A 26,841-nucleotide genomic window follows, 5' to 3' on the forward strand; every position below is an offset into this window, starting at 1 on the left:
TTGCCTTAACTCTGGGTGTAAAACATCTTGAAAAGTATCAAAAGTTTTGTCCAACTCTTTCATTTGACATTTTTATGCCTGTCCTGGGTTATGACGTGGCGTAGTGAAGCCCGCCACTAAGGCAGATCACGCTCAAAGTTTACGTCAGGCCCAGGCAGCAGCTAACTTTCTTGCGGAGGAACATGGCACTCTCTTTCGTGCAGTATGCCAAAGTAGATCAGTCAGGAGGAAGCCAAATAAGACACTTTCTTTAGCCTCTGTCTGACAACAGTTGCAATAACGTGGATGTCGAAAGCCTTCCTGATGTACAAGTATTTTCTGTACCTGATTCTGAAGGCAGCCATTGTGCCTGAGTTGCTGTTAGCAACATTTAGAGAGATGCTTTACTGCTGCCCAGGGTTGGACTGGCCCACCAGAGAACCGGAGAATCCTCTGGTGGGCCCTGGCTTCTCAGTCAGGAGAGTTCATAGTGCAAACCTTGCAGCTTCTATGGGGCTCTCGAGTGGGGGAGAAAGGTGGGCCCTCATTATCAAATCCTCTGGTGGGCCCAATGTTCTTCAGTCTGACAATGCTGGAAATACCAGTATGCAGTCGATCATTGTCATCTATGTGAAAAACATTATGAACATGTATTGTGACCTCTGCAGAGGTCAATCGACAAGAAGGAGGAGATTGAGCTGTGACCATAACCGCAGTCTAAGGAGGAACGTTTCTCTTTGTTGAGAGGGACATGACAGAGTAAGGAGGCTTATAGGCCATGCATTGTTCCTCTGGGAAATTCAATATGCAAATTGTCTCTTCAGAGAGGAAGGGGACTTTTAATTTAGTGTGACCTGTTGGAAGTAGCAATCCTAACAGTTAACCTCAACCCTTTAATGAGTCTTGCCACATGACTTCGTATAATAACCAAACCAGAATCTCAATTTGCAGACAAGTGTTTGAGTGTTGCCGCTCATCAGTGCAAAGTATGAGCTCTGATTTAGCTATACGAGAGAGAAGCCTCTGACTGGGGTTTAAGGGGTAATTTTTCTCCTTGTGACATGAGTGACATGCCAGTGTAAGGAGACATATAGGCTGTGTAAGGAGACTTAAGGGCTGTACAATGTTCCTCTGGGAAAATATGCAAATTGTCTCTTCACAGAAGAAGACAACATGACCTCTAGTAACACTTATTGGAAGTAGCAATCCTAAAAATCATAACCTCAGTGTTGCTGCTAAGACGACGACGGACAGCCCAACAACTGGGCTCAAACAAAGCACAATTACTTTGCGGTTCTGGAAGATCCAGAAATATAATAAAGTGCATTAATGACAAAATCCCTTGTACCTCTGAACGCTTAAAATCTAAAAATGACTACAAAACCAAACCCCATATCTAAAAATCAAAAAATGAGACGCAGTCAGTGGCTACACCTAAAAAAAAAAAAAAAAAAAAAAAAAAGGCAAAAACCTCTCAAAATTGCCTAAATATATTCCCAAATAAAAGAAATTCAGAGGGAGGGTATGATGTCAAGGTTACAAAATGTAATTTCTCGTAAAAAAAAAAAAAGATGGCAAAGAAGAAAACCGACAATGTTAACTCTAATAAGAAAAAATATGCCACCTATGGGGTTAAGGCAGTTTTAATGTTGTTTTCTCGCAAGTTGTGGTGGGAAAGCAACAGTGGAGAAAATAATTACGCTCTGCAAATAAAGCGTAGAAAATGTGGCTTCCTCACCAGTGGCCGTCCTGCACGGGGCTGGAGGCGAACGCGTTACTTCTGCTTTATTTATATTCAATGCATTGGCTCATTGATTCTGCACATTTTCCCGACGCTGGTACATATTTTAAACAATAAAGGAAAGCTTAAAGCTAAATTTCCTTCCAGCAGCCTGGTCAAGCACATAATGTCTGTACCGAGGGCCATATTGCGGAGCAGCTGATGAGATGCGTGATGAGTGAGCGCGGCGTCTTCGCGATGCCTCTTTGAAAATTGGAATGTGCCTGCAAATCTTCACATATTTAAACGCCATCGACCTTATGTAAATAACATTTAAAAAAAAGCTCGGCATTATGGGAAGCGAAGGACGCCCCGCTGGCTTCTTAATTCAAAATATTAATATGGTCACCAACTGAATCAAGGGCAGCGTTCTGGTCCATGGCCAAATACCCAGGAGTAAATTCTCAAGAAATTAGTAAGTGCAAAGTAACACACAAAAAAGTAGAGAAAGAACAGATAGAATACTTAAAAGGATTCTACTTTATTTCTAGAAGCGGCGCCACTTTAAATGGGCAGTTGCATAATTTGAAGCTTTAGGGCGCTAAATGTCCAACAAGGAAGACCCCCCTATACAGGCCTGGATGTAAAAGCAACTTGGGGACCCAACATAATTATATGGGCTGGATTAGGTATTTGCAACTCAACACCATTAAAGGAGCACTGCCAGGGGTGTGTCAACGGCCAGCAAGTATTTAACTCCAATTACCTCCTTCTTGCTATGATAGCGGATGCCAGTGTCAGTGTATGGAGCAGGCTCAGGTGCCGAGCCCGCTTCACACAGAGCATGTGCCAGCAGAGTTATACAGCCAGCAATCAAATTGGATCTAACCTGAACAACCAGGGTCATTTTTACCGTACAATGGACAAAGTAAAAAAATAAAAAAATGGCGGAATTATGTTTTTTCACTATTTAACCATACTTGGATTCTTTTTCCTACATTTTTCAAAAACATATGGTGTCATTAAAAACATGAAAGATGAGCCCAAAACACGACTGTTGAAATAATGATAGACAAAAAAAAATTAGTTAATGAAAACTGGCTGCGGTAGAAAGTGGTTAATGGGGTACTGTGCACGAAACCTGCAGATACAAGTCGTGTGACCTAAAAGCACATTTATTACTCGACTTGCTGATGTGCAATTTTTTTTCACAGCTGTAAATTGGCAGTAAAAAAAATTGCAAAGAAATCGCAGTCGGGTCACGTTTACGCATGATTTACATTGAAGTCTATGGAGGCAAAATTGCAACAGGTTTGGACTTTCTTTTTTTTTTTTTTTAAACGGTCACGGTTTGCAATTCAACCGCATTTACAATCCATAGATGTGACGTTGCGATCTTCACATCGCGCTGGAGCCCCGACCTAAAAAGTGAATGGAACCAGGCACATTCCATGGACAAGAGTGGCATTTCTATATCAAGTTTCTTAAAAAGTCGGGTGATGACCCAAATTGCCACATAAATGGTCATCAAGTTTTATCAGAGTAGTAAACCACAGGAACAAACTAAATCCAGATTTGCCATTCATGACCCTGGATAAGCTGGGTGATACCAGAGAGATGGCATAAAGATCTCATCACATGGACGCAATAGGGGTAACTCATCAACCCCTTTACAGCAGAAAAGGGTTAAATAATTTGTGACTTTTGCCTTTTTTTAAGCCAGCTCTGCCAATTTATTTTATTTTGAAAAGGTGGAGTTTAGAGGGGGTATCCATGATAACTGATGCCACAAAAGTGGTATAAATCATAGAAAACTGTACTCCAGTCCATAACTATGGTGCAGGAGCACCTTCAAGAAGCGCCCAACTCATTAAGAGGCATATGCATCTTACTCCAGCGGAAGACTGGCATACAAAAAGCCAGTCTTAACTTATCATGCTTTTGGCAATTATTTATTCAGAAAATAATAAGTGTCAATAGCAAGGTAGAGAACGATGCTTTGGCATTGCGGGTAGTCAAGTGTTGGCCCCCCCGCACCCTCCATGAAATCAATAGCCTTTTAATTCACACATGCCTCCTCTCCAATCCCACCTCAAATAAAAAATCTAAAACAAAATGAAAAAAGTTGCATGATAAAAAAAAGCAGTAATAAAAATAAAAAAAAAAAACCTATGAAACCCAAACAGAAAAAAAAAACCATAAAAAAAAGAATAAAAATCAACACCATTAATAACAGTAATAAAAAAGAAAGTTACAGAATAAAAAAAACAGTAATAAAAAAATAAATAAACCTCAAATACAGAACAAAAAAACAACAAACAATATAAATAACCACCAATAACAGTAATAAAAAGTTACACAATAATAATAAAAAAATAAAACACAACTTAAAAACCACAAATACAGAATAAAAAAAATAAAAATAAATACCACCAGTAATAAAAAAAAAAAAATACAAACCATAAAATAAAATTAAATAAATAATAAATAAAATAATAATATAACAAAATCCATTGGAAATAACAAGGTGTATATTTGCAATGCACAATCCACATCCACCCATGTATAAACACACGTGCGGGCGCATGCACTTCATGACTGTCCCTCTCTAAGAAGGTTATAGTTTTAGGTTTCTATTCAGCCATCAGACCTCCTTAAACACAAACAAAGCCATTAGTCTGGGCAAATACGCAATTTATGCCATAAGTCATGATCTTCAAACTCAATCCAAACAGCAATGCTAATAAAAAAAAAAAACCGCTACAGAAATGCAAAAGGCACTGAGCTGTGCAAATGTAAATGACAAGCCTGCCAAGCCATTAAAACTAATGGCCTGCACTGGCCAAGCGGCTCTGGGTGAATTCACATGCAAATTTGTATGCAAAATGTTCAAGCACTTTCCGGGCCATGATATACCATTAACTGTAAGGCACTTATTTTATTTTTTTGTGCCAAGATACTTTTACCACACAAAATAATGCACATGAAGAAGTGGTGTACCTTCTATTAAGCCGTTCTCGGTGAGAACCCTTAAGAGGACGAGGTACTTCTGGGTGGTTGGAACAGTAAAGAATCCTTTCTGGTCTCTGCGTGAGAGAGGAAGATAAAAATAAATGAGGAGAAAGTGAATACAGACACAATATAAAAGCCACAATAAAGCCTAATTGGAACCTAGAAGTTAAAGGGGTTGTCCACTTTTAAAACAAAAAAAGATAAAATAACTGATACCCTACGCCTAAACCGGCACAGCTCCTCCATAGCCAAAGCTGCACCCCCGCTGGAGTGCAAGGATCAACATCCAGCGGTAGCATCACATGAGCGCTGCAGTCAGGGTTTTCTTCTGACCAGTCTTCTGGATCAGTGGGGGTCAGACCCCCCAGCAATCAGGATGTTGTGCCCAATCCTATGGATGGGGGGGGGGGGGGGGATCTCCAAAACTTGAGACTCTCTCTTCAGTCCTTATATTATATATATTCTGTCCTCCAGGCATCGCAAAGATGAATTTTTGCAATATAGTTCATTACCTTTTTTTTAATGCCCAGTTTATGCTCCTTTAGGAGCTGCTTTGAACTGCTGCTTGGAAATATCAGTACACCATGTTAAAACAAACTACATGACTTTCCGTTTTGGTACCATGTGGAGAGTAGATGGGCTTCCTTACCCACCCAACCCCCAAACCCAACTAAGATAAGGATTAAAGAGAGTCTCAAGTTTGGAAGTCCATTGAGTAGTGCACAACATCCTGGTTGCTGGGGGTCCGACTCCCACTGCTCCAGAGAACAGGGGATCTTTAGAGACTCATGTGAATGGAGTGGTCGATCCTCCGCTCCATTCATCCCTTTGGGGCTACCGAAGGCCTGCCTAGAGCTGCGAGCAGCCATCTCCAGCATACCCATAAAGAATGAATAGAGCAGTTGTCAACTACAGCTCCATTCACACTCGGGATCGGTGGGTGCCCGGTGATGGTGAAGTTATCCCCTATTATCATGGATATGGGATAACTTCCATAACTGAGAAAACCCCTATAATATTTAAGTGAAAATGCAATTTCAGTAAAACGTCAGAAGTTTTGGTGTTCAGTGATGCCCCACTGAAATGAAGAAGCACTGCAGCCCTTCAGCTGTGATCGGCTCTGCTCCTTGGAGGACTGAGCAGAGCATGTAGTTTATATCAGGGGTCTCAAACAAGGAGCCCCTCACACCGGTCCATGTAGCCCCTCACGCACGTGATTAAGGGGGATGTCAGTGCTTCTCTTCAATTGAATGTGGACACACAATCTCATTACAAACATTCATTTGAAATGTATAGCGGCGCAGAGACCGGCTCTCTAAGCTGCAATACAAATAGCAGCCACCGGCCAATCAGAGGCCAGCAGCTGACGTCGACAGTGGAAGAAGGGGAGCAGGCTGGGGCGGGCCATGGGGAGCAGGCTGGGGGGGGGGCATGGCTGCTCCATGGAGAGAAGGCGGGGGGGGGGGGGGGGACACGGCTGCTCCATTGGGAGCAGGCTGTGGGGTGGGGGACACAGCTGCTCCATGGGAATCAGGGGGACACGGCAGCTTCATGGGGAGCAGGCTGTGGGGTTGGGAGGGGGGGACACGGCTGCTCCATGGGGAGCAGGCTGTAGGGGGAGGGGGCACGGCTGCTCCATGGGGAGCAGGCTGTGGGGGTGGGAGGGGGGACACACGGCTGCTCCATGGGGAGCAGGCTGTGGGGGGAGAGACACGGCTGCTCCATGGGGAGCAGGCTGGGGGGGGCATGGCTGCTCAATGGGGAGCAGGGAGACACGGCTGCTCAATGGGAAGCAGGCTGTGGGGGGGGGGGCACGGCTCCTACATGGGAAGCAGGCTAGGGGGACATTACTACAAAATAGGAACCAGGATGGGAGAGATTACTACAAGATGTTTGCCATAATTACTATATGGTGCTAATTGAAAGACAATATATGCGGCCAATTGGGAAGGGGGTGGAGATGAAAAAAATGTAATAAAAATAAAATCTTTAAATTAAAAAATGTCTGAAAAAATATTTTGCCACTAAAAATGCTGTTTCATGTACAAACTAAATAAAAAAGAAAGTGCACATTTGTTATCTCCGAATTTACCCAAGCTGTAAAACTGTACTATATCCCATACAATTAATGCCACTTAAAGCAAATAAATAACACAAAAAAATGTACAAAAAAAAAAATGCTCAAAAAAAGGTGTAAAGAAATATAAATGTTATCAGTAAAAATGTTGTTATCTCATCCTGCAAAGAATGCGGCCCGTCAAATTAAAATTCTTTTAACGTGCAGCCCACAAACCCAGACGAGTTTGAGACCCCTGGGTTATATAGCGTTTGTAAGTTCATACAATGCCTCTCCCAAGGAAATCCAAGTGCCAATCACAGTCAAAGAGGCGGAGCACTCAGCGGAGCAGTCCTATACCATCTCTTATGTGCTCAGCAAAAGGTCTCGTCAGCCGGATGTAAAAGATAAAAACTTTTGATGTGTCAAACAATTGTTTCAAAAATTACACTTTAAAATATTTTTAATATATTAGGCGGAGATCCATTTTTCAGATTAATAACACCAAGACAAATGATAAAATACAGTCTTCAGCCGCCACTAGGGGGAGCTCCGCTTACTGAATACGGTTTTAGTGCTCAGATTGGTGTCTACACAGAAAGCATAAAGCTCCCTCTAGTGGCAGCTGAGTGCAATGAGAATTTAAATCATTTAGAGGTCTATACAGTGGAGCTCTATTTAAGACAAAATGGATCTCCTACGTCTATAAGGACTAATTAAAAAACAGATTTACACATATGTGGAACTCATCCAGATTAGAAGTACACAGAGTCTTAACCTTGCAAATATTAGTTGAGCTGTCATATCCGCTGGCTCCAGCGAGTGGCGCCACACCATCATTAAACCTTAGAAGTGATCACCCCGGTTCAATGTCTGCCGCAGACAATGAGCGGACTTGCAGGACACGAGCGCTCCGGCTTCTGCCTACTTACATCTCTCTCTTCACCTTCAGCGCCTCCTGTGCGTTATTTTCTTCGCAGCAGATCGCCAGCACCTTCATGTACATGCCAAATGTAAAGACGTTTTCATATTTGGATTTTAGTTGCAAAGCTTTCGGCAAATCCTGAAAAAGGAGGTACATATTTTATCATATATATTTATATTATATTTATTATTATAGCGCCATTTATTCCATGGCGCTTTACATGTGAAAAAGGGGTATAATACAAGAACAATTACAATAATCTTGAACACAATGTGACAGCGACTGGTACAGGAGGAGCGAGGACCCTGCCCGCGAGGGCTCACAATCTACAAAGGATGGGTGAGGATACAGTAGGTGAGGGTAGAGCTGGTCGTGCAGCGGTATGGTGGAGCAATGGTTACTGCAGGTTGTAGGCTTATAGGAAGAGGTGGGTCTTCAGGTTCCTTTTGAAGGTTTCCACGGTAGGCGAGAGTCTGTTACGTTGGGGTAGAGTTTATCATCAAAATCATCCAGTCTACAGAATCAGATAGAACAGCTTCATCTACGACTGGTAACATTATTACAATGGTGAAAGTATAGTCATCAAATATCAAGTGAAGCATATTCCAAATAAAAGTCATCTCTGATAGAGTGAAAGGAACTGCCAATTCTCTATGGTCTGTAACTTGCCATCCACTCTTTCAGAGGGTGATTAATCCTTATTGGCATTCTGCCAGCACTTTAGGTACTGAAATGTCCCAGAATGTTCCAACCATTGTCCAGTAACTTGCCTGCTCTGCCCCGTAAAGAGATAAATGCCCCCGCCCCCACTTCCTGCAGAGCCAAAATACCCCCGCCCCCACTTCCCGCAGAGCGATAAATACCCCTGCCCCCACTTCCCGCAGAGCCATAAATACCCCCACCCCCACTTCCCGCAGAGTGATAAAAAACCCCGCCCCCACTTCCCGCAGAGCGATAAAAAAAACCGCCCACACTTCCCGCAGAGCGATAATTACCCCCGTCCCCACTTCCTGTAATTCATCTTTAGATTCCCACCTTAGGCATTTATGTCATATCCGCAGGACCCACAACTGTATCAAAAATGTCAGTCTCCCGATCCCTGTGATGACTACCAAGGCTGCCACAGATACAACAATCAGAACAGAGAATGAACAAGAGGTGGCGGCAAATGTGCGCAGCTTTCCTTATTCATTTCTATGGCAGCTCCAGAAAAAAAAAAGTGCATCCACCGCTTTAATTCTCATATTGGATGTGCAGCTCCAGCACCAGTCCGGAAAAGGGTGAGGGGGAACCCCATCCTGCAGACACGCAAGACAGGTGGTACCACCCCACAGAGCAGAGCTCCATTCAATCTCTAGTGGGCATGGGCTTCACTTATGAAGATTGGTAAGGATCCCGGCATTCATGGGAAAAATGCCAATATGTCCGATTGCTTTGATCAGATATTTTTGGGGGCATGATGGTTCTATGCAGTTGCATTTCATTCATGTCTTTTGCCCATTACCTGTCATTATGGTCGAGATCTGCAAATTTCAGTGCAGAAAAATAGTAAACTCCTTAAGGCAATATCAAGTATATACTAAGTAAAATAAAAACAGGAAGGGAAAAAAAGAAAGAAATGATGTCCAGCCAAAGCCGGGGGATGATACATCTCTGACTACGAGCTGTTTAAACACAAAACACAATTACCGAGTACGGTGCGCGATAAGCGTGCATGAAAAGGTTAGTTAAAATGTCGCTGGCACAAAACTGAACGTTCCTCTAGACACAGCCTGTCGAGGACTAAACCTTTAAATTATCTCAGCCTTCAAATACTATGTTATCTGTAATGTTGTCACAACCAAGTAATCTTAAAGTGGATTTCCAGAGATACAAAAATACACCCCGCCGCAATCATTTTCTTGCCACGGGTAAAGGCATGAAAAATTGCTCAGAAAAAGAAATTGCCCCCAAAAGTCTGATGATATCCCATAAATTGTAGGCGCTCTGGAGAAATAAATATGAAGTGCGGCTGGATGTCTAGTGGTGGATGGTATGAATACCTTTATCTCGCAAAATGCTGAGCCTCCGACGGGAAAATGGAATTTCAATCCCGGCATTAAAAAAATGCCGTCATTTGACTTGCAAATCGCCGAAAACGCATATCTGTTGCTCAACAATATAGATAGAAAGGAAGAAAGCGGCGGCTCTGAGCGGACTCTCGGCACGGATGACAAGTCCTAGCAGACCTGTTGCTCGCGGCCACATCGCCGAGTGTTCGGCACGGGCTCGTGTCGGCCTTAACCCCTTCACTGCACACTTCTTATACTGAATAGGTATTTCTCCATTTTAAACCATGTTTTTGTTTGTTTTTATACATAAATTCTGAGCTGTTTAAATTATTAAAAACCGCATTCAAACATCTACAGTCCTTACATATATGAAAGGCTTAGGGTTGAAATTTAAAGAAGTTGTCCACTACTAGGACAACTCCTTGCCATACCCCACGCTTGGCCCAGATAAAATAAAAAAGCTTATACTCCCCCCTCCTGTGCTGCTGCCGTTCCTATGGTGTCAGCACTCACAGTACCGGGACTCCCATGCAGTTGTTGTGACACGTGAGCATGGCGCCCAACCAGTCACTGGCCCCGCCTCCGGTCGAATTGAACATGAAGACAAAACAGATCAGTTGCAGCCCAGACTTCCTCTTCATGTTCAATTCAACAGAAGGTGGGAACAGTGATGCCAGCGCTGATGTGACACGTGACCCTAGTACCCAAACAACCGCACGGGAATCCTGGACCGTGAGTGAAGACACTGCTGGAACGGCGTCAGCACGGGAGGAGAGTATAAGCTTTTATTTTATCGGGGCCAAATATTTAGATCAAGAACGGGTTGTCCTAGTAGTGGAGAACCTCTTTGAATTCACTTTCAGAAAAAAACAACAACAAACTTTTGACAAGTTAAAAGACACTTTGGAAGTTTTGATCGGTGGAGAAGTTTTTGGTAAAACAGTTAATTCCTTGTGAGGCCTTGTCAGAAAGACCCAGGTGATGTCTGGACCCATCTGTTGTGGAAGTCCATGTAAAAAAAAAATTAAAAATTATTGCTTAACTTTAAATTTGTCTTCTGAAATGTTAAAATTAATTATTTTGCTACAACAGAGACTGCTGCAGCCACAGCCAAAATGGTATCAATAAAAACATCGGCTCAGGGAACAAAAAAAAAAAAAAAAAAAATCACACAACTTCATTGACAATTAAAAATGATGACAAGAGCAGAATTATTTTTTTTTTTTTTTTTATATGAATTTCCCCCCAAAATTTTTTAGCACGCAAGACAAAAAAAAAAAAAAAGAAAAAAACAACTCTACGTTTGATATCACCATTATCGTACTGACATGGAGAATTATATTGCCAGGCCATTTTTGCCATATAATGAACACTGTGAAAACAAAACCCAAAAAAGAAATCCCAAAAAAAATTGCGGAGTTGCAGTTTTTGTTTTTTCGCAACTTCGCTTTTTTCCTGCGTTTCAGGATAACACATTATTAATTAGTTGGTGTCATTCAAAAGTACAACTCATTCCACAAAAAAACAGGCCCTCATACAGCTATGTCGACAGAAAAATAAACAAAAACCGCCATGTTGGGGAGGGGTTAAAAAAAAAAAAAAACATTTTGAGTTAAGAAGTATGCACATCATATCAGCATGCTATTTATTAAGATTAGTGTAAAGTACACCGGTCATAATAAATCTCCTCCCAATCCAAATTACCTCATTTTTTGCATTCTGTCTACCCAATCACTGGTTTATGGCCATTTAAGTGTTCAGAACCTTGGAGGATATCACTTATGGCCCAACAGCCAATGCAATGACTAAACAAAGTATTCAGCACTTTATTACCCAAAGTTACGTTTTCAGCCCCCCAAAAACTTCAGTTCAGGGCTGGCAGACCAATCAACAATAACCGGCACAGTACATGCAGGGAATGAGGGGAAAGGAAGTTCCAAGACCTACAATGCTAGCAGAATAATGATAAAATAAAAAAAACACACGAGTTTCAGGATATAGACAGGTAAGGGAACCAAAAACCGTTCTAATTTCTGAGGTATAAAAGCAACAAAACTAGGCTTTTAAATTTTTTTTTTTTTGGGGGGGGGTAAATCACAGCACTTTAGGTTCTAAAATAAAAAATTATTCCTTGTAACCAATACACAACTGCACGATTACCTTAGTTGCCCGTAGGAAGCCAAGAAGTTTAATTAACACTGACTGAATGGGCTGATTCTCATTTTCCAGCCTTACGAGCTCTTCTTCCAGTGCAGCTATGTTTTCAAGAGGTTCCAACTGGAGCAGAGGAACAAAAAAAACAAATATCTTTATTAGCAGTTTATTCACTCCGACATGTATGGCACTACCTATAAATGACCCTTCATTTGGTACATCAGCCACCATTTTCTCCTGTCTTTTATACTTTTTCATCAGTATCACTTACGGGCACAGAAAAACACAGCAACACCATGGTAGACACATGCATCAATAGTGCGGTCCTGCATCAAGGACTATAAAGGGGGATTCCGATACATGATAAATAGGGATGAGCAGACCAGTGGAAGTTCGGGCTCTGGTACCCAACCCAAACTTTATTCAAAAGTTTGGTTAGGGTACCAGAACTTTAACCAGAACCTCACTGAAAACAATGGAGATCCGAACTTTTAAGGTGGAACATTCTCTCTCTCTTCTTCCCCCCCGGAACTCCGAACATTCCAATGGACTTCAGCGTTTAACACCGGACACTAACTGTCCACTACAACCCCAAATTTTTAAGTTTGGGTTCGCTCATCTCTAATAATAACTGCTAGATTGGTGGGAATCCGACCACTGCAAACCCCACCAGTCGCCAAATAGAGCGGAATGTATTCTCATTACAATGGAGCAACACTTCACGCGCTCGACCGATGCTCCACTCCTCCCCTAGAGGACTTCAAAAGAGAGCGGAGTACAGCACTCTAGCAGTACCAAAGAGAATGGATGAAGCCCTGGTCAGGCATGATTACTGTTACTCCATTCCCCTTACTGGTGATCAGTAGGGATCCCAGTGGTCAGACCCCCATCATCAATCTAGAAGTTACCACCTTTCCTGTAGATGGGTGATGACATCCAATTGAAGCACCCCCTAATCACCCATTCAGGATAGATGATAACTTCTAGATTCGTAGGCTCTGACTGCTGCGATCCCCATTCATTCTCCGTGGGGGCCCCCAACGTTTGGTCTCCTACTTTCTTATCTAGGAGTTATCATCCATCATATCGATAGTAATACTGTACCTTCTTCTAACCGGATTACCCCTTTAATAAGGACAAATAAGTTAACATGAATGGGGCTGTGCTGCAGTTCCCTGCTCAACAGATCGCTCACAAGAACACATTGTACTTATAAAGTTATGATGCTGTGACGATACAGCTTATCTTAATCAGCTAGACGATTAAATTTGTTAAGCCAAGAGAAATACATTACTTTGTTCATGTTGACTTGTAAACGAATGTGTATTTCTGTGGCTGGTCAAGAAGCACATACTATTATGTGTATAAAACTGAATGTTGACTTCTCTTCGTTTGGAAATAATTATGTTTGTTAATATGCTAATGGGATATTATACGAAAGCCAGCTAGAGGTTTGATTTAACGAGCCCTCCTGCTATGCCGGCTGTGTGGGTTGATTAAATGCTCAAACAATGAGACCTGAGCACTGCCCCTTCCCCTCAACCTGTGAATAATGACCTTACATAGATGTAAATATAAATAGGGATGTCTGTAGTGCTGCAAGCAGAATGAAGGAGCATCAGAAAAACTTTACAAGAAAAATGAAAGACATCCTTCAAGACAGTAGATGGATAGAATGGCGGCTCCATACAAAGACACATTTGGATTCTACATGATCCCAGCCAAAGGGTATATGGCCCTGACTGGAAAGATACGCATCTGCTCCATTGACCATCAGAGAGCCCATGGATACATTTGGGAAGACCAGGTGGGACGACAAACTCACCTGACCCCATGGATATGTTGTTTGGGGTAGCCAGATTATGTTGTTTGAGGTAGCCAGATAGGACCCTCTGGTCGATTGGAACCCATGGAGACATTCGGACAAGCTAGATTGGAACCTGCCGGTCATCTGGCCCCATGGAAACTCTCAGAGGCCAGGGTGGGACCCTCAGGTCTCCGGGCCTTGTACCTTGATGGACTGCTAGCTTCCCAAGCTTGCCGCTACCTTCTCTCTGTGGGGGCCCTACAAGAAGCGGGGAGCCACTGGTTGAGGTAGTTGGCCCCGGAAGCCCCAAAGTTGCAGCTGTTCTATCCCAGGCGGGCCAGCGGAAGGGTGAGGATTGTGTAAAGTTGTACCATCTTCGGTATTTCAAGGAACTGCCCTATGTGTTTATTGTCCGCTATGTGGTTCAATAAAGTATTGCTACACTTTTACCCTCACCCAGTGTTGTCTGAGTGGGATTACACCAATGGATGACCCCGGGTCTTCACTGATGCCCTAGCTGGATGACATATATTCTTAAAAAGACATGGTGACCAGCTTTGCTCCTATTGATGAATTGTGCCAAACAACTATACCATGTGAGCTCCAGATGCCATCAGGAACAAGGAGGACTGGGGATTATGGTGTTTGAGTTCAACCTCTTCATATAATGAAGCTGAGAGGAGCTCAAAAAGACAGCTAAAATAGTTACAAACTCACCGTGAGATTGCCAGAATGTGCACACTGACTGTATCTTAGTTATCTCATTCTGCAGCTAGCAATAGTAAGTGGGTGAAGAAGGCAAAATATTTAATGGAACCCACTTATAAACATGTTTTTTTTAAACCAAATAACATGCATTTAAAGGAATAGAAAAAAAAGTGTACAGTTCCTTTAAAACACCACACGTAAAAATTGAAGCCTCTATCGTAAATGAGCATTGGGAACTAAAGAACTGCATAAGACTGGTATGCACCTACCGTGAACGATGCACCGGATTTCAGCAATTTCTTAAGGTCCTATAGAGAGAACAAGTCAAGAAGTAAAAATGAATGTGTGATATTACAGGCAGAGGAGGCTTATATACATCTCGTTAGCAATATTGACATTTGGATTTCGAGCAGCCAAGGACTGGATTTGGATTCTTGCAAAGTAAAATCATAAAAGTATAGGAATAGATGATTTCACTTTTAGAATGAGCAATGATTTGGGTACTATCATGTGAAAAGTGTCTGTTATTCTTACTAAAAAGGTGGCACAGCGGCGGTGCCAGGCACTGATGCTCATATAGATGAAGTACTGGGCCTAGAAAAACAATGGAAGGGCCGGAGTGCTCCGGCGCACAGCCTGTGGAGGCCAGGCTCCGGCGCACAGCCTGTGGAGGCCAGGCTTCAATCAAATACTGATGAGCTATCCTACAGACAGGTCATCCATATGTCAGTTCATTAGGTCTCAGACTAATGCCTTAATGATCAGTAAAAATCCAAAAACAGAGACTCCCACTAATGGTGGCGGCACGGTGGCACAGTGGTTAGCTCTGCAGCCTTGCAGCGCTGGGGTCCTGGGTTCAAATCCCACCAAGGACAACATCTGCAAGGAGTTTGTATGTTCTCCCCGTGGTTGCGTGGGTTTCCTCCGGGTTCTCCGGTTTCCTCCCACACGCCAAAGACATACTGATAGGAAATCTAGATTGTGAGCCCCAATGGGGACAGCAACAATAATGTATGTAAAGCGCTGCGGAATATGTTAGCGCTATATAAAAATAAAGATTATTATTATTATTATTATTATTATTAATGGTTATCATGGGCTGTTACACTAACTACAAATAAATTAATAAAGGGCAACACACAGTTTCCAATTAATTAATATCCAGGAGGAATAACAGGAACGACACCATGTAAAGTAAGAAGATGCTCTAAAATGGATATTTCATGGGGAATGCAAGAATTTCATAAAACAGTTAAAATAATGTGCGTGGACAGATGCAATCTTTGATACATACATGGATGGATGGATGAATAATTTTTATATAGGTGGATGGACGGGCGGACGGGCAGACGGACGGACGGGCGGATTCAAACCCATATTGCTTTCCATACAGGGCCTCCACATCACCAAAAACCTCTTTCATATAGAAAATTCCTAAAATTGGGGACAGCACTCCAAAGTCCGATTAAGGAGGAAAAAAATATTTTTCATCCTCTGACTTTGGAGAGCTGCCCCCAACTTTTGTAGATGCATTTATTTATCCATTGTCAAACCCATAGTGAGCAGATTATGTAAACCTATGCTTGGTACAAAATTGAAAGGCCAGCTCCTGATCGGTTGCTATGGGCAACTAAACAGTTTTCTTTTAGGCTCTGAGGCCTAAGATTTGTGTATATATATGTGCAAAATGTGTGTGTGTGTGTGTGTGTGTGTGTGTGTGTACGTACAGTACAGACAAAAGGTTTGGACACACCTTCTCATTTAAAGATTTTTCTGTATTTTAACAAAAAAGTGTGAAACAACTGAAAATATGTCTTATATTCTAGGTTCTTCAAAGTAGCCACCTTTTGCTTTGATGACTGCTTTGCACACTCTTGGCATTCTCTTGATGAGCTTCAAGAGGTAGTCACCCGAAATGGTTTTCACTTCACAGGTGTGCCCTGTCAGGTTTAATAAGTGGGATTTCTTGCCTTATAAATGGGGTTGGGACCATCAGTTGTGTTGTGCAGAAGTCTGGTGGATACACAGCTGATAGTCCTACTGAATAGACTGTTAGAATTTGTATTATGGCAAGAAAAAAGCAGCTAAGTAAAGAAAAACGAGTGGCCATCATTACTTTAAGAAATGAAGGTCAGTCAGTCCGAAAAACTGGGAAAACTTTGAAAGTGTCCCCAAGTGCAGTTGCAAAAACCATCAAGCGCTACAAAGAAACTGGCTCACATGAGGACCACCCCAGGAAAGGAAGACCAAGAGTCACCTCTGCTTCTGAGGATAAGTTTATGCGAGTCACCAGCCTCAGAAATCCCAGGTTAACAGCAGCTCAGATTAGAGACCAGGTCAATGCCACACAGAGTTCTAGCAGCAGACACATCTCTACAACTGTTAAGAGGAGACTTTGTGCAGCAGGGCTTCATGGTAAAATAGCTGCTAGGAAACCACTTCTAAAGACAGGCAACAAGCAGAAGAGACAAGTTTGGGCTAAAGAACACAAGGAATGGACATTAGACCAGTGGAAATCTGTGCTTTGGTCTGATTAGTCCAAATTTGAGATCTTTGGTTGCAACCACCGTGTCTTTGTGCGACGCAGAAAAGGTGAACGGATGGACTCTACAGGTCTGGTTCCCACCGTGAAGCATGGAGGAGGAGGTGTGATGGTGTGGGGGTGCTTTGCTGGTGACACTGTTGGGGATTTATTCAAAATTGAAGGCATACTGAACCAGCATGGCTACCACAGCATCTTGCAGCGGCATGCTATTCCATCCGGTTTGCGTTTAGTTGGACCATCATTTATTTTTCAACAGGACAATGACCCCAAACACACCTCCAGGCTGTGTAAGGGCTATTTGACCAAGAAGGAGAGTGATGGGGTGCTACGCCAGATGACCTGGCCTCCACAGTCACCAGACCTGAACCCAATCGAGATGGTTTGAGGTGAGCTGGACCGCAGAGTGAAGACAAAAGGGCCAACAAGTGCTAAGCATCTCTGGGAACTCCTTCAAGATTGTTGGAAGACCATTTCCGGTGACTACCTCTTGAAGCTCATCAAGAGAATGCCAAGAGTGTGCAAAGCAGTCATCAAAGCAAAAGGTGGCTACTTTGAAGAACCTAGAATATAAGACATATTTTCAGTTGTTTCACACTTTTTTGTTAAGTATATAATTCCACATGTGTTAATTCATAGTTTTGATGCCTTCAGTGTGAATGTACAATTTTCATAGTCAAGAAAATACAGAAAAATCTTTAAATGAGAAGGTGTGTCCAAACTTTTGGTCTGTACTAATATATATATATATATATACACACACACACATATTTTGTGTATATACAAGCGCATATTTCTTTTAAAAGTCTGTTCCCATATACACCCACCTCTTCTAACCGTGTTTGTCCATGACGTTCCAGCAACTTGAGGATCCCCCTGTACTGATTTGTGTCAACCGTTAAGCCCTGCACCAGGAAAAAAAATGGAGGGGGAGGGGGGTAAAAAAGGAATAGATTAAAAAAAAATATTAGTTTTAAAACACAGACTAAATGAAATCTGTCTAACAGAAATTATCTTCAACATAATTTAAGTCTCCAACTTCTAGCATGACATTGAGAAGTGGTCTGGTTTTACTTAAAAGCAGCAATTTAAAAATCTAATAGATACATGTCAGCCGGAGCAGGCATTATGTAGAAGAGAGGAAAAAAAGATGAAAATGGTACCATCTCCTTAAGCTGATGGAAGTATTGTCTCAGATGCTCCTCCATGGCCTGTGCCTCTGAGTCACTCATTCTGTCAATCACGTAATACAGAAAATAGCCAATAGATTCTGCGGCAAGGAAAGAAGGAGAAAAAAAAAGAGAGAAAGCATTCTGGTGAAATTACTGGGACTGTCATGTTATCAAGATTAATTTATAAGAAATCATTTTGGTGTGAGATGTCACCCTGATGAGAGGCTGCAACGGCAACAATGATCACTGAGGCATAGAGATTATGTGGTTTGGGAGCACATATCTAACCGGTGACTGAAAAGAATATTAATTATTTTGTTCAAAGCTGATTGTTTTTGGGGTTTTTTTTTTTCCTACCTTCTTCGGCAAACCACCCAAAAAAAGAAATCATGGAAATATTCCCGTCGACCCCCAGAGAAGATGTGAGGAGCGACTATAAGAAAACTACGCATTTCAAGCCTAAAATAACATGAGTCCTTTTTCTACGCCTTTTAGAAATTTGATATTGGATTTATATTTGAGATTTTTTATATATTATACTAATACACACACTAATTATATATATATATATATATATATATATATATATATATATATATATATATATACACACACATATATAATATACATATATTATATTATATTATATTATATACATATATTATATTATATTATATACATATATTATTTTATTTTTTTAAGACCAGGACAGAATTTAAAATACATTGATGTATTTTATATCAAAGAGGGAAATTACATTTTTGACAATTGGCTACAGCCTGCAATTACTTTGTAAACCATAAAGGTAAACCTTTCTAACACCGGTGGTTATTTGCATTACTTAACACCTTAAGGTACGATTATATGGCTATAGTTTCAAAAAGTGCTAAAAAATTTTAAAAAAAAGTTATACATTGTTACTTTTTATATTACTTTTTTTTCTTATGTAACGGTTTTGTAATCGCTTTACTACCTTAAGAGTTCTGCACAAGTTGCATTTTTGTAACTTGAAACAAATGCAACAAGATCACACTTATTTTAAGCAGTGTTTTTTTCCAGCCAACACATCAGAATTTGCAGCAGAATGTTCTGCTGCAAATCCTGAGCGTGTGTACAATACCCTATGGCTGAATGTCCGTAAATCACAGTCCAAGTATGCACAAGCCGTGGGTCAGGAGACCTGGGGCTAGTCCGTGCATTATGTTCTAGACTCAGAAAAAAAAAAGAAAACACACATACCCTACATTATAATAGATTTTAAGTTTGGTTACACTTTAGTTGTTGCATTAGAGCTAGGGTTATCCTGAATTCGGCCCAACCCTTCCGATATTAAGTTTTTGACTTTTTTTTTTTCCCTTGCATTGCAAAGTGGTCTTGGTACTGCAATATAACATGGTAAATAGGGGCGCTTGACTACCTAAGGTTCTGATCTCAAAGCATTTCCGCTTAATGGTCTGCATGTATGCTGGAAAATGCCATGCCTTTAAGTTGCATATATCGGCCACAGCCCACCATTGTATTGTATTATGGTGGTCTATAGATTCAATTGCCATATTCCCCCGAGACAGATGCAGAATGCCAAACATATATAGCAAATACAGAATATACACACAGGCTTGGTCATACAATTTGTATTTTGGAATTGATTGGGCGTTGAGAAATAGTGTCACATGCGCACTCCTTGCCACTAAAACGTTGACGTAGGGCATTAAGGGGTATTCCCATCTCCAAGATCCTATCCCAATATGTAGTAGGTGTAATAATATTAGCAAATACCTCCAATTAGAAATGTAGCTTAGTTCTACTGATCAGCTATGATGCTTATCCCACATGCAGGGCTTTGCAGTAGCTTAGGTATCCATGGTTACAACTACTAACTGTCACTATGAGTGGTCGTAACTATGGATACCTAAACTGCTGAAATGCCCTGCACATGGAGTAAGCGACATAGCTCATCAGAAGAACTATACTACATTTCTAATTGCTCATATTATTATTATTACACCTACTACATATTGGGATAGGATCTTAAAGATAGGAATACCCCTGTAAGTAAGTAAGGAGGCACCCTGTGGCTGCATAGTATGGAGCCATAAGCATTGATTGTAGGGATACAACCTCTAAAAACAGTGTCTGAAAAATGATACAATTTGTATTTATTTTATACACCTAGTTAGTAACTGTAAGAACAACAAGGACAGTAGTTTTTTAAAAGAACAAAAGCATTCCTTATATTCTGAGAAGGAAGATATATTAGAAAAAAAATATATAAAAATGTATAGATATACACACACTAATATATATATCTATATACACACGCATGTATGTCTATATGTATGCGTATATACACATTTATAGACACATTTTTTTCTTTTTTTTTATATATACAGTATTTATTTTTTTATCATTCATGGCCTCCATGTGTAATAAAAAAAGTAAAAAAAAAAAAGTAATAAATAATAATTCCTTAAAACATGCATACATATGAGATAATCAGGACAGTAAGCTGACATTTTTTTCTTTGTAACTATTTCTTAAAAGCAGCAATCAGAGTATACGGCTGTAATCCCTGGCGCCCGGTCATCACACGCGAGAACAGATTTATGGATAAGTTACAATCATAGAAATTGAAACGCTACCAGTCGGTCTTGAAGAATCTTTGCTGCCGGAGCCGTCCTTGTATAAGAGCCCTGTTATCTGTTAAGACAGAATAATCATCTATTGCAGCAAAGTGAGAAAAAAAAGGGGAGAACAACACGCACACCACCCGGGGACGACCGGGGACTGAAATTGAATTCTCCAAATAATAAAGCGTCTCTCCGCTGACATATTATTCCGTGCTGCATCACAGTAATTTACTCCGGGAGAAAATAAAAACAGATACGGGGACAAAACGCCATCCAAAAGAACATTATTTTCTGGCAGACTAAACCTTTTAACCCTCTCATGTCCCGGAGTGATGGGAACAGACAAAGGTCTTTCGGATCAGAGGGATAAGAGTCGACTATGGAACCTATAGAATACGTCTCATTTCAGGGACCAGATGAAACTTGTGTGTCTGTATTATAGAGGTATATGGGTTGATTACTGTAAAGGAAACCGGAGAAGAGAAAAAAGAAACATTTTCTAATATTTTATTACTTATTATTAGAGATCTGGGGGTAAAAGAGGCAGCGCTTTAATATCCATACAGCATCTGCAATACGAAGCCTAAGGGGAACCTGTCCGAGAATAACAGGACTGCACCCGAGGCAGGAAAGGGTGTCAGGACTTAGGGGAAACAAGACAACACCTCCTCCCCCCGAGATAACCCTAATAAAAGGGCAAAAAAAGGACAGAATTGTTGATAAGTGTCATAATTGGAAAATCAACGTTCCTTAGGCCATCTAATATTTCCTCAGACTTCCCCATGCATGCTCAGTTTCTTTGAGCGGGCATATGTTATCAATTTGGAGAGAGGAATAAGCCACTGGCAGATAACTCTAGCAAAGGCTTAAAGAGGTATTCCCTCCTCCACAATCCTACCCATTATCTAGTAGGAATATTAATAATAATAAATATCTCCAATTAGAAAAGTAGTATAGTTCTTCTGATTAGCTATGTCGCTTACCCCATGTGCACAGCATTGCAGTAGTTTAGGAATCTATGGTTACGACCAATAACAGCTAACTGTCACTATGAGGAATGGTTGTAACCATGGATCCCCAAGCTACAGCAATGCACTGTACATAGGGTAAGCGACATGTATAGTTCTTCTGATAAGCTTTGTCGCTTTCCCTATGTGCAGTGCATTGTAGTAGCTTAGGGATCCATGGTTACAACCATTCCTCATAGTGACAGTTAGCTGTTATTGGACATAACCATAGATTCCTAAACTACTGCAATGCTGTGCACATGGGGTAAGCGACATAGCTAATCAGAAGAACTATACTACTTTTCTAATTGGAGGTATTTGCTAATATTATTATTACACCTACTACATATTGGGATAGGATCTTTGAGATGGGATTACCCAGTTAATGCCAGTGAGAACAAAGGATTGAGCATATTGAAAGTGAACATGCCCAGTAGTCCTTTTTCCCTTAATCATCTGCTGTCAGGCAGATCCTTCCAAAATAGTGTTCTGCCAACAATAGTGTATTAAACTTTAAAAGGGATTCTCCACCTTTGGGGACAATATTTTTTTTGTGATATAAATGGATGTATTTTTGGCTAAAACCATTTTTTGTAACTGGGTTTCCTTACAAAGGTTGCAGCGTTTGCTTTTATATTACAGGACGGCAAACACAAGAGGTAATATTTGGGAGACGGGAGCTGCTTATTACAAAGAAATTTAAAGGGTTTCTGTCCTTTTATAAAACTATTTTAAAAAGTTTTCATTGCTGGGGCTGTGGGTGCCGAGACCCCACAGATTGCTGAAAGGAAGGGTAGAAACTAACAAGGTACGAGGAGTGCATAGATTTTCTACGGTTTGCTCCAAGGAAAGGCGATCACAGCGCTTCATTTTGTCAATCAGGGGGTTTCACCCCCATGTCATGTCAAAGGTTTTATAAAATGATGGGTTGACTTTAGAGTATAAACACATCTAGGCTTCAATTTAAAAAAGACAAAAAGAAAAAATAAAGTGCACTTTTGTTTTTACAGGTTCTTTTCACATAGTTGTCTGTAGAGTTAACTGAGGTTCCATCAGTGAGCTCATTCTGTTGGGAATGACTTATCTGTCTGGTTCTAGGCTGATCTAGGACCACAACAAAGTTAAGCTTTATTCTTATGTGGTCTACAGTCAAAAGGCTGGGACAAGACGACGACACTGGCCACAACAGAACGTAAGGTGGCCAAAGATGGCTCTGTGCAGCACAAGACAGATAAATGCGGTCACATTGTGGCCCCTGGAGTGCCGCAAAAATAATCAAATTGGTTTCGACTTTTTGCAACTTGCTTGTCAATGCTGCGGTACTTCGTGTGTCGCAATGCAATCCCATTTACCCGAATTGTGCCGCCATGTAGCAGCAGAGGGATTTTTTCCGTCCGCGTGACCCTTGTCTCACCTAAAATCACTGTGTAGCATCAGCCTTAATCACCAGGAAAGAGACAGATGAGAGCTGCAAACTCCCCATCAAAGAGAGCTCACTGAAAAATGTGACTCCCTTTTCTAGAAACAGCGCCACAGCTGTCCAGTGGTTTTGTCCGAGTACTGCAGCATAAACCTTTATTCACTCGAATACGACTAAAGTTAGGATATAACATACAAAAATGGTAAAACCAAGCCGTCTAAAGAGTAACCATCCTCCTTTCTACGGAGTAATGGGATGGAAAGTTTAATGGAGAAATCGACATATCCTGCATTTATAAAATAATGGGAAAATATTAAATCTGAGAACAAAAACAATATAAATTTATTATGTGCCGGGACCTACTCATTCATGACATCAGCATAAAAACCATAAATAAGACAAAATTACAATAAAAGTTAAAAAAAAAAAAAAAAAATTCCCTTAAAAAAATCTACCCCCCACTAATAAAAATGAATATGATACTGAAAGAAAATAATAAATAAAGTTAAAAAAAAAAGTGCAAGATTTTGGAATATGAACAAGCAGCATATCTATATAGAGAGAAAGTGGCATGCACGTACCTTGGCCAACGTTTCCACATCTTTGTACCTGTAGGTGGCAGCAAAGGACAAGATGTAACTAACGCCATTGTGACAGCAGAACGCTCCCCGGCGGCCCGGCTGCAGGAACTTATCACACATTTACCCTCTCATCTGGTATTTGAAGTGCATATAACTATGCAGAATAGGTTAATACAGGAGAAACAAGTGCAGCAGTCACTCACGCAAATCTGGTCCGCACCCCACTCAGATCACTCACTATGGCTTCTATAGCGGGTCACTTTACATATATACTAAGTTAGATATATACATATTTCTCACTAGGACATGCCATAGCTGTCCGACCAGCAGGGGTCCTACTGATGTAACCGTTGCCACCCGCCAAGAAAGTTTCATGGCCATTACTCCACTATGCAGCATCCAAGCCCACTGACTAGAAAGGCCGTCTATGCGGCTGATCAAAGGAATGGATTAGATATTGATGACCCATCATCTATCAGCATCAGATGGGTGGGGGTCTGACTCCATACACTCCCCCCAATCAGTGGTTTGCAGCTCACTCAAGTATTGTACGAGGCCAAAACAGGACAGCGCTGTATACTGTATGCTACTACTACTTAATGCTGGAGATCATTCTTAAAGACATTGGTTGGATGTTTAGGGTTGTTTTTCGGCTACAGAATAAATCTTCTCCCGAAAGTCCGTTTCAGGCTATGTGCCCACGATGCAGAAACGCTCCGGATTTTTTCCTGAGCGTTTCTGCATCTCCCTGGCAGAAAAAACGCATGCGGATTGTACATGCGGATTGTACATGCGGATTGTACATGCGGATTGAACCTGCGGATTGAACCTGCGGATTGAACCTGCGGATTGTACATGCGGATTGTACATGCGGATTGTACATGCGGATTGTACATGCATTTTTCCTGCCAGGGACATGCGGATGTGAAGCGTTCTTCACTTGCATTTCCGCATGCGGTTGACAAGCGCTTTCCAAGCAATTTTAGCATCACTTGGAAAGTGCTTGTCAACTTGGTCACACTATATAAATCCATGAAAACGGCATGGATTTATATACGGTGACCGAAAGAATGGTAAAAATAAAATCTATACTTACCTTCTGATGGCCCCCGCAGTCTTGCTTCGCTCCGTCCTGGCTGCCGGCAGATCGCGGTACACTACACTGAAGAACCTGCCGTCACATGACTATGACGTCAGCGCAGGTCCTTCAGTCCACCGCGATCTGCCGGCAAGGGAGGACAAGCGCAGCGGGGGCCATCAGAAGGTAAATATATTTATTTTTTTTTTTTCACAGGTTCTATGGTACCCGGGTCCGGAGGAGAGTCTCCTGTCCTCCAGACCTGGGTACCATCCGCATATTGAAACGCATGGATTAAGCATGTACAGATCTAGTGATGCGGAATCCAAGCGATTCAATGCAAGTCAATGGCGGCGAAAACGCACTTCCGCAAAATAATTGGTAGTGCTGTGTTTTTTTCCGCAATGATAATCCGCAGCAGAGATTTCCGTAGCATGTGCACAGCACATGAGGATTATCATTGGGGAACATGGCAGGCCTTCTACCAAGCGTTTTTTAAGCGTTTCTGCCGCTGCGGAAACGCTTAAACGCATCGTGGGCACACAGCCTTAGTGTTCGGAGTTCCGGGAGAGAGAGCAAGAGAGAGCGAGAGATTCTGTGGGGGTACACCGCTTCCTTTGGCAGTATCCTAGCCCTTACTATGAGCATTTACAACACCAAAGTTTGTGTCCACATTGGGGTAGAGTTTTGGTAACCGACCCAAACTGTGGATTAAAATTTGGTTGAACCCCAACTTCCACGAGTCCAATTATCACTAGTCAAAAGGTGAAATATTCATAAATTTGCTCTCCGAAGCACTAGGGAAAAGCACAACAATGAGGTTCTGCAGACAGCCGTGAAGCATGGTGGAGGCTCCTGCAAAACTGGGGCTACATTTCATCAGAGTTGAGGATTTGGTCACGATTAATAGTGTCCTTAATACTGAGAAATACAGGCAGATACTTATCATCTAATACCATCAGTGAGGCATCTGATTGGAGTGGTTATCCTGCTGCAGAACCAAATATCCAGCCAATGTCACTAAGAAATATCTTCAGAGTAAATAAGAACAAGGAGTCCTGGAAGTGATGATTCGGCCCCCACAGAGCCCTGATATCAAGATCATCCAGTCTGTCTGGGATTATAGGAGGAGACAGAAGGATTTACACAAGTGACATCTACAGAAGATTTGTGGTTAGTTCTCTAAGATGTTTGGAATAATCTCCCTGCCGAGTTCCTTCAAAAACTGTGTGTAAGTAGAAGTGATGCTGTGTTGAAGGTAAAGGGTGGTCACCAGATCTTTATTTTTAATCAGTTAACAAAATGAAAACTATTAACACTTCTATTCTTGAAAGCGTTCTTGCTTTGCAGCATTTTTCCCACGACTGCCTAAAACTTAGGCACAGTGCTGTATATTATTTTTTAATTTTTTTTTTTTTTGTAAATGTTACAGAGCAGACAGAACGTAAGTGACCCAGCATCGCATCACTGCTCAGACATACATGCCAGGGACGCATCGCACGACCGGGGTACATAGAAGTGACAGACGTTCTCCAGTGTAAGAACATTGGGTATAAATGGCCGTGATTAAAAGTTGAGGTTTCAGCTCCTTTCTGAGATTCGTCTCGTTAAAAGGAAAAGATAATTATTCCCCTGGGATTGTGAGCGCAGCTTGATGTGATGTGCTGTGAAGAAGGCAGCATGAGAATTTACTGTAGCGGTTACAAAACTGATGGCAATCTGTCAGCGAGCAGTGAAAACGTCCCGCCGGAGCCCACCCACTTTATGAAAGATGTTGGCAGTCTGTCAGGGCTCCTAATCACATACATCCATTCACCATTATCAGGAGCCTTCCCCGGGATTAACATAGCAATGAGCGAGCGCAGAACACACAGCCGAGCGCTCGTTATCTCCGCGGACGCACTAGTTAAGTGGAGGAATAATTACAGAGCAGTGCGTTTGCGCATGTAGCAGAGCCGAGTGTGTTCTATGGCGCAATGAATGAAAAACAGGACTACGGGAA

At 41.6% G+C, this 26,841-nt stretch overlaps 1 protein-coding gene across 1 annotated transcript in view; it reads right to left on the reverse strand.

Moving 5' to 3' along the window:
* The window catches only part of LRPPRC (leucine rich pentatricopeptide repeat containing), a 146,030-nt gene that overhangs the window by 78,696 nt on the left and 40,493 nt on the right, over positions 1–26,841 (reverse strand). The window contains exons 15-22 of the mRNA XM_073672042.1: positions 23,762–23,789; positions 20,766–20,823; positions 18,118–18,224; positions 17,782–17,859; positions 14,682–14,720; positions 11,904–12,020; positions 7,700–7,830; positions 4,700–4,785 (exon numbers count right to left, since the gene is read on the reverse strand). Of these exons, the coding sequence (XP_073528143.1) occupies positions 4,700–4,785; positions 7,700–7,830; positions 11,904–12,020; positions 14,682–14,720; positions 17,782–17,859; positions 18,118–18,224; positions 20,766–20,823; positions 23,762–23,789 (644 nt within the window). The remainder of the gene's footprint in view (positions 1–4,699; positions 4,786–7,699; positions 7,831–11,903; positions 12,021–14,681; positions 14,721–17,781; positions 17,860–18,117; positions 18,225–20,765; positions 20,824–23,761; positions 23,790–26,841) is intronic.

Source organism: Phyllobates terribilis, unplaced genomic scaffold (genome assembly GCF_046119375.1).
Source record: "Phyllobates terribilis strain yellow unplaced genomic scaffold, ASM4611937v1 Scaffold_3__8_contigs__length_932513732, whole genome shotgun sequence".
Classification (NCBI taxonomy): domain Eukaryota; kingdom Metazoa; phylum Chordata; class Amphibia; order Anura; family Dendrobatidae; genus Phyllobates; species Phyllobates terribilis.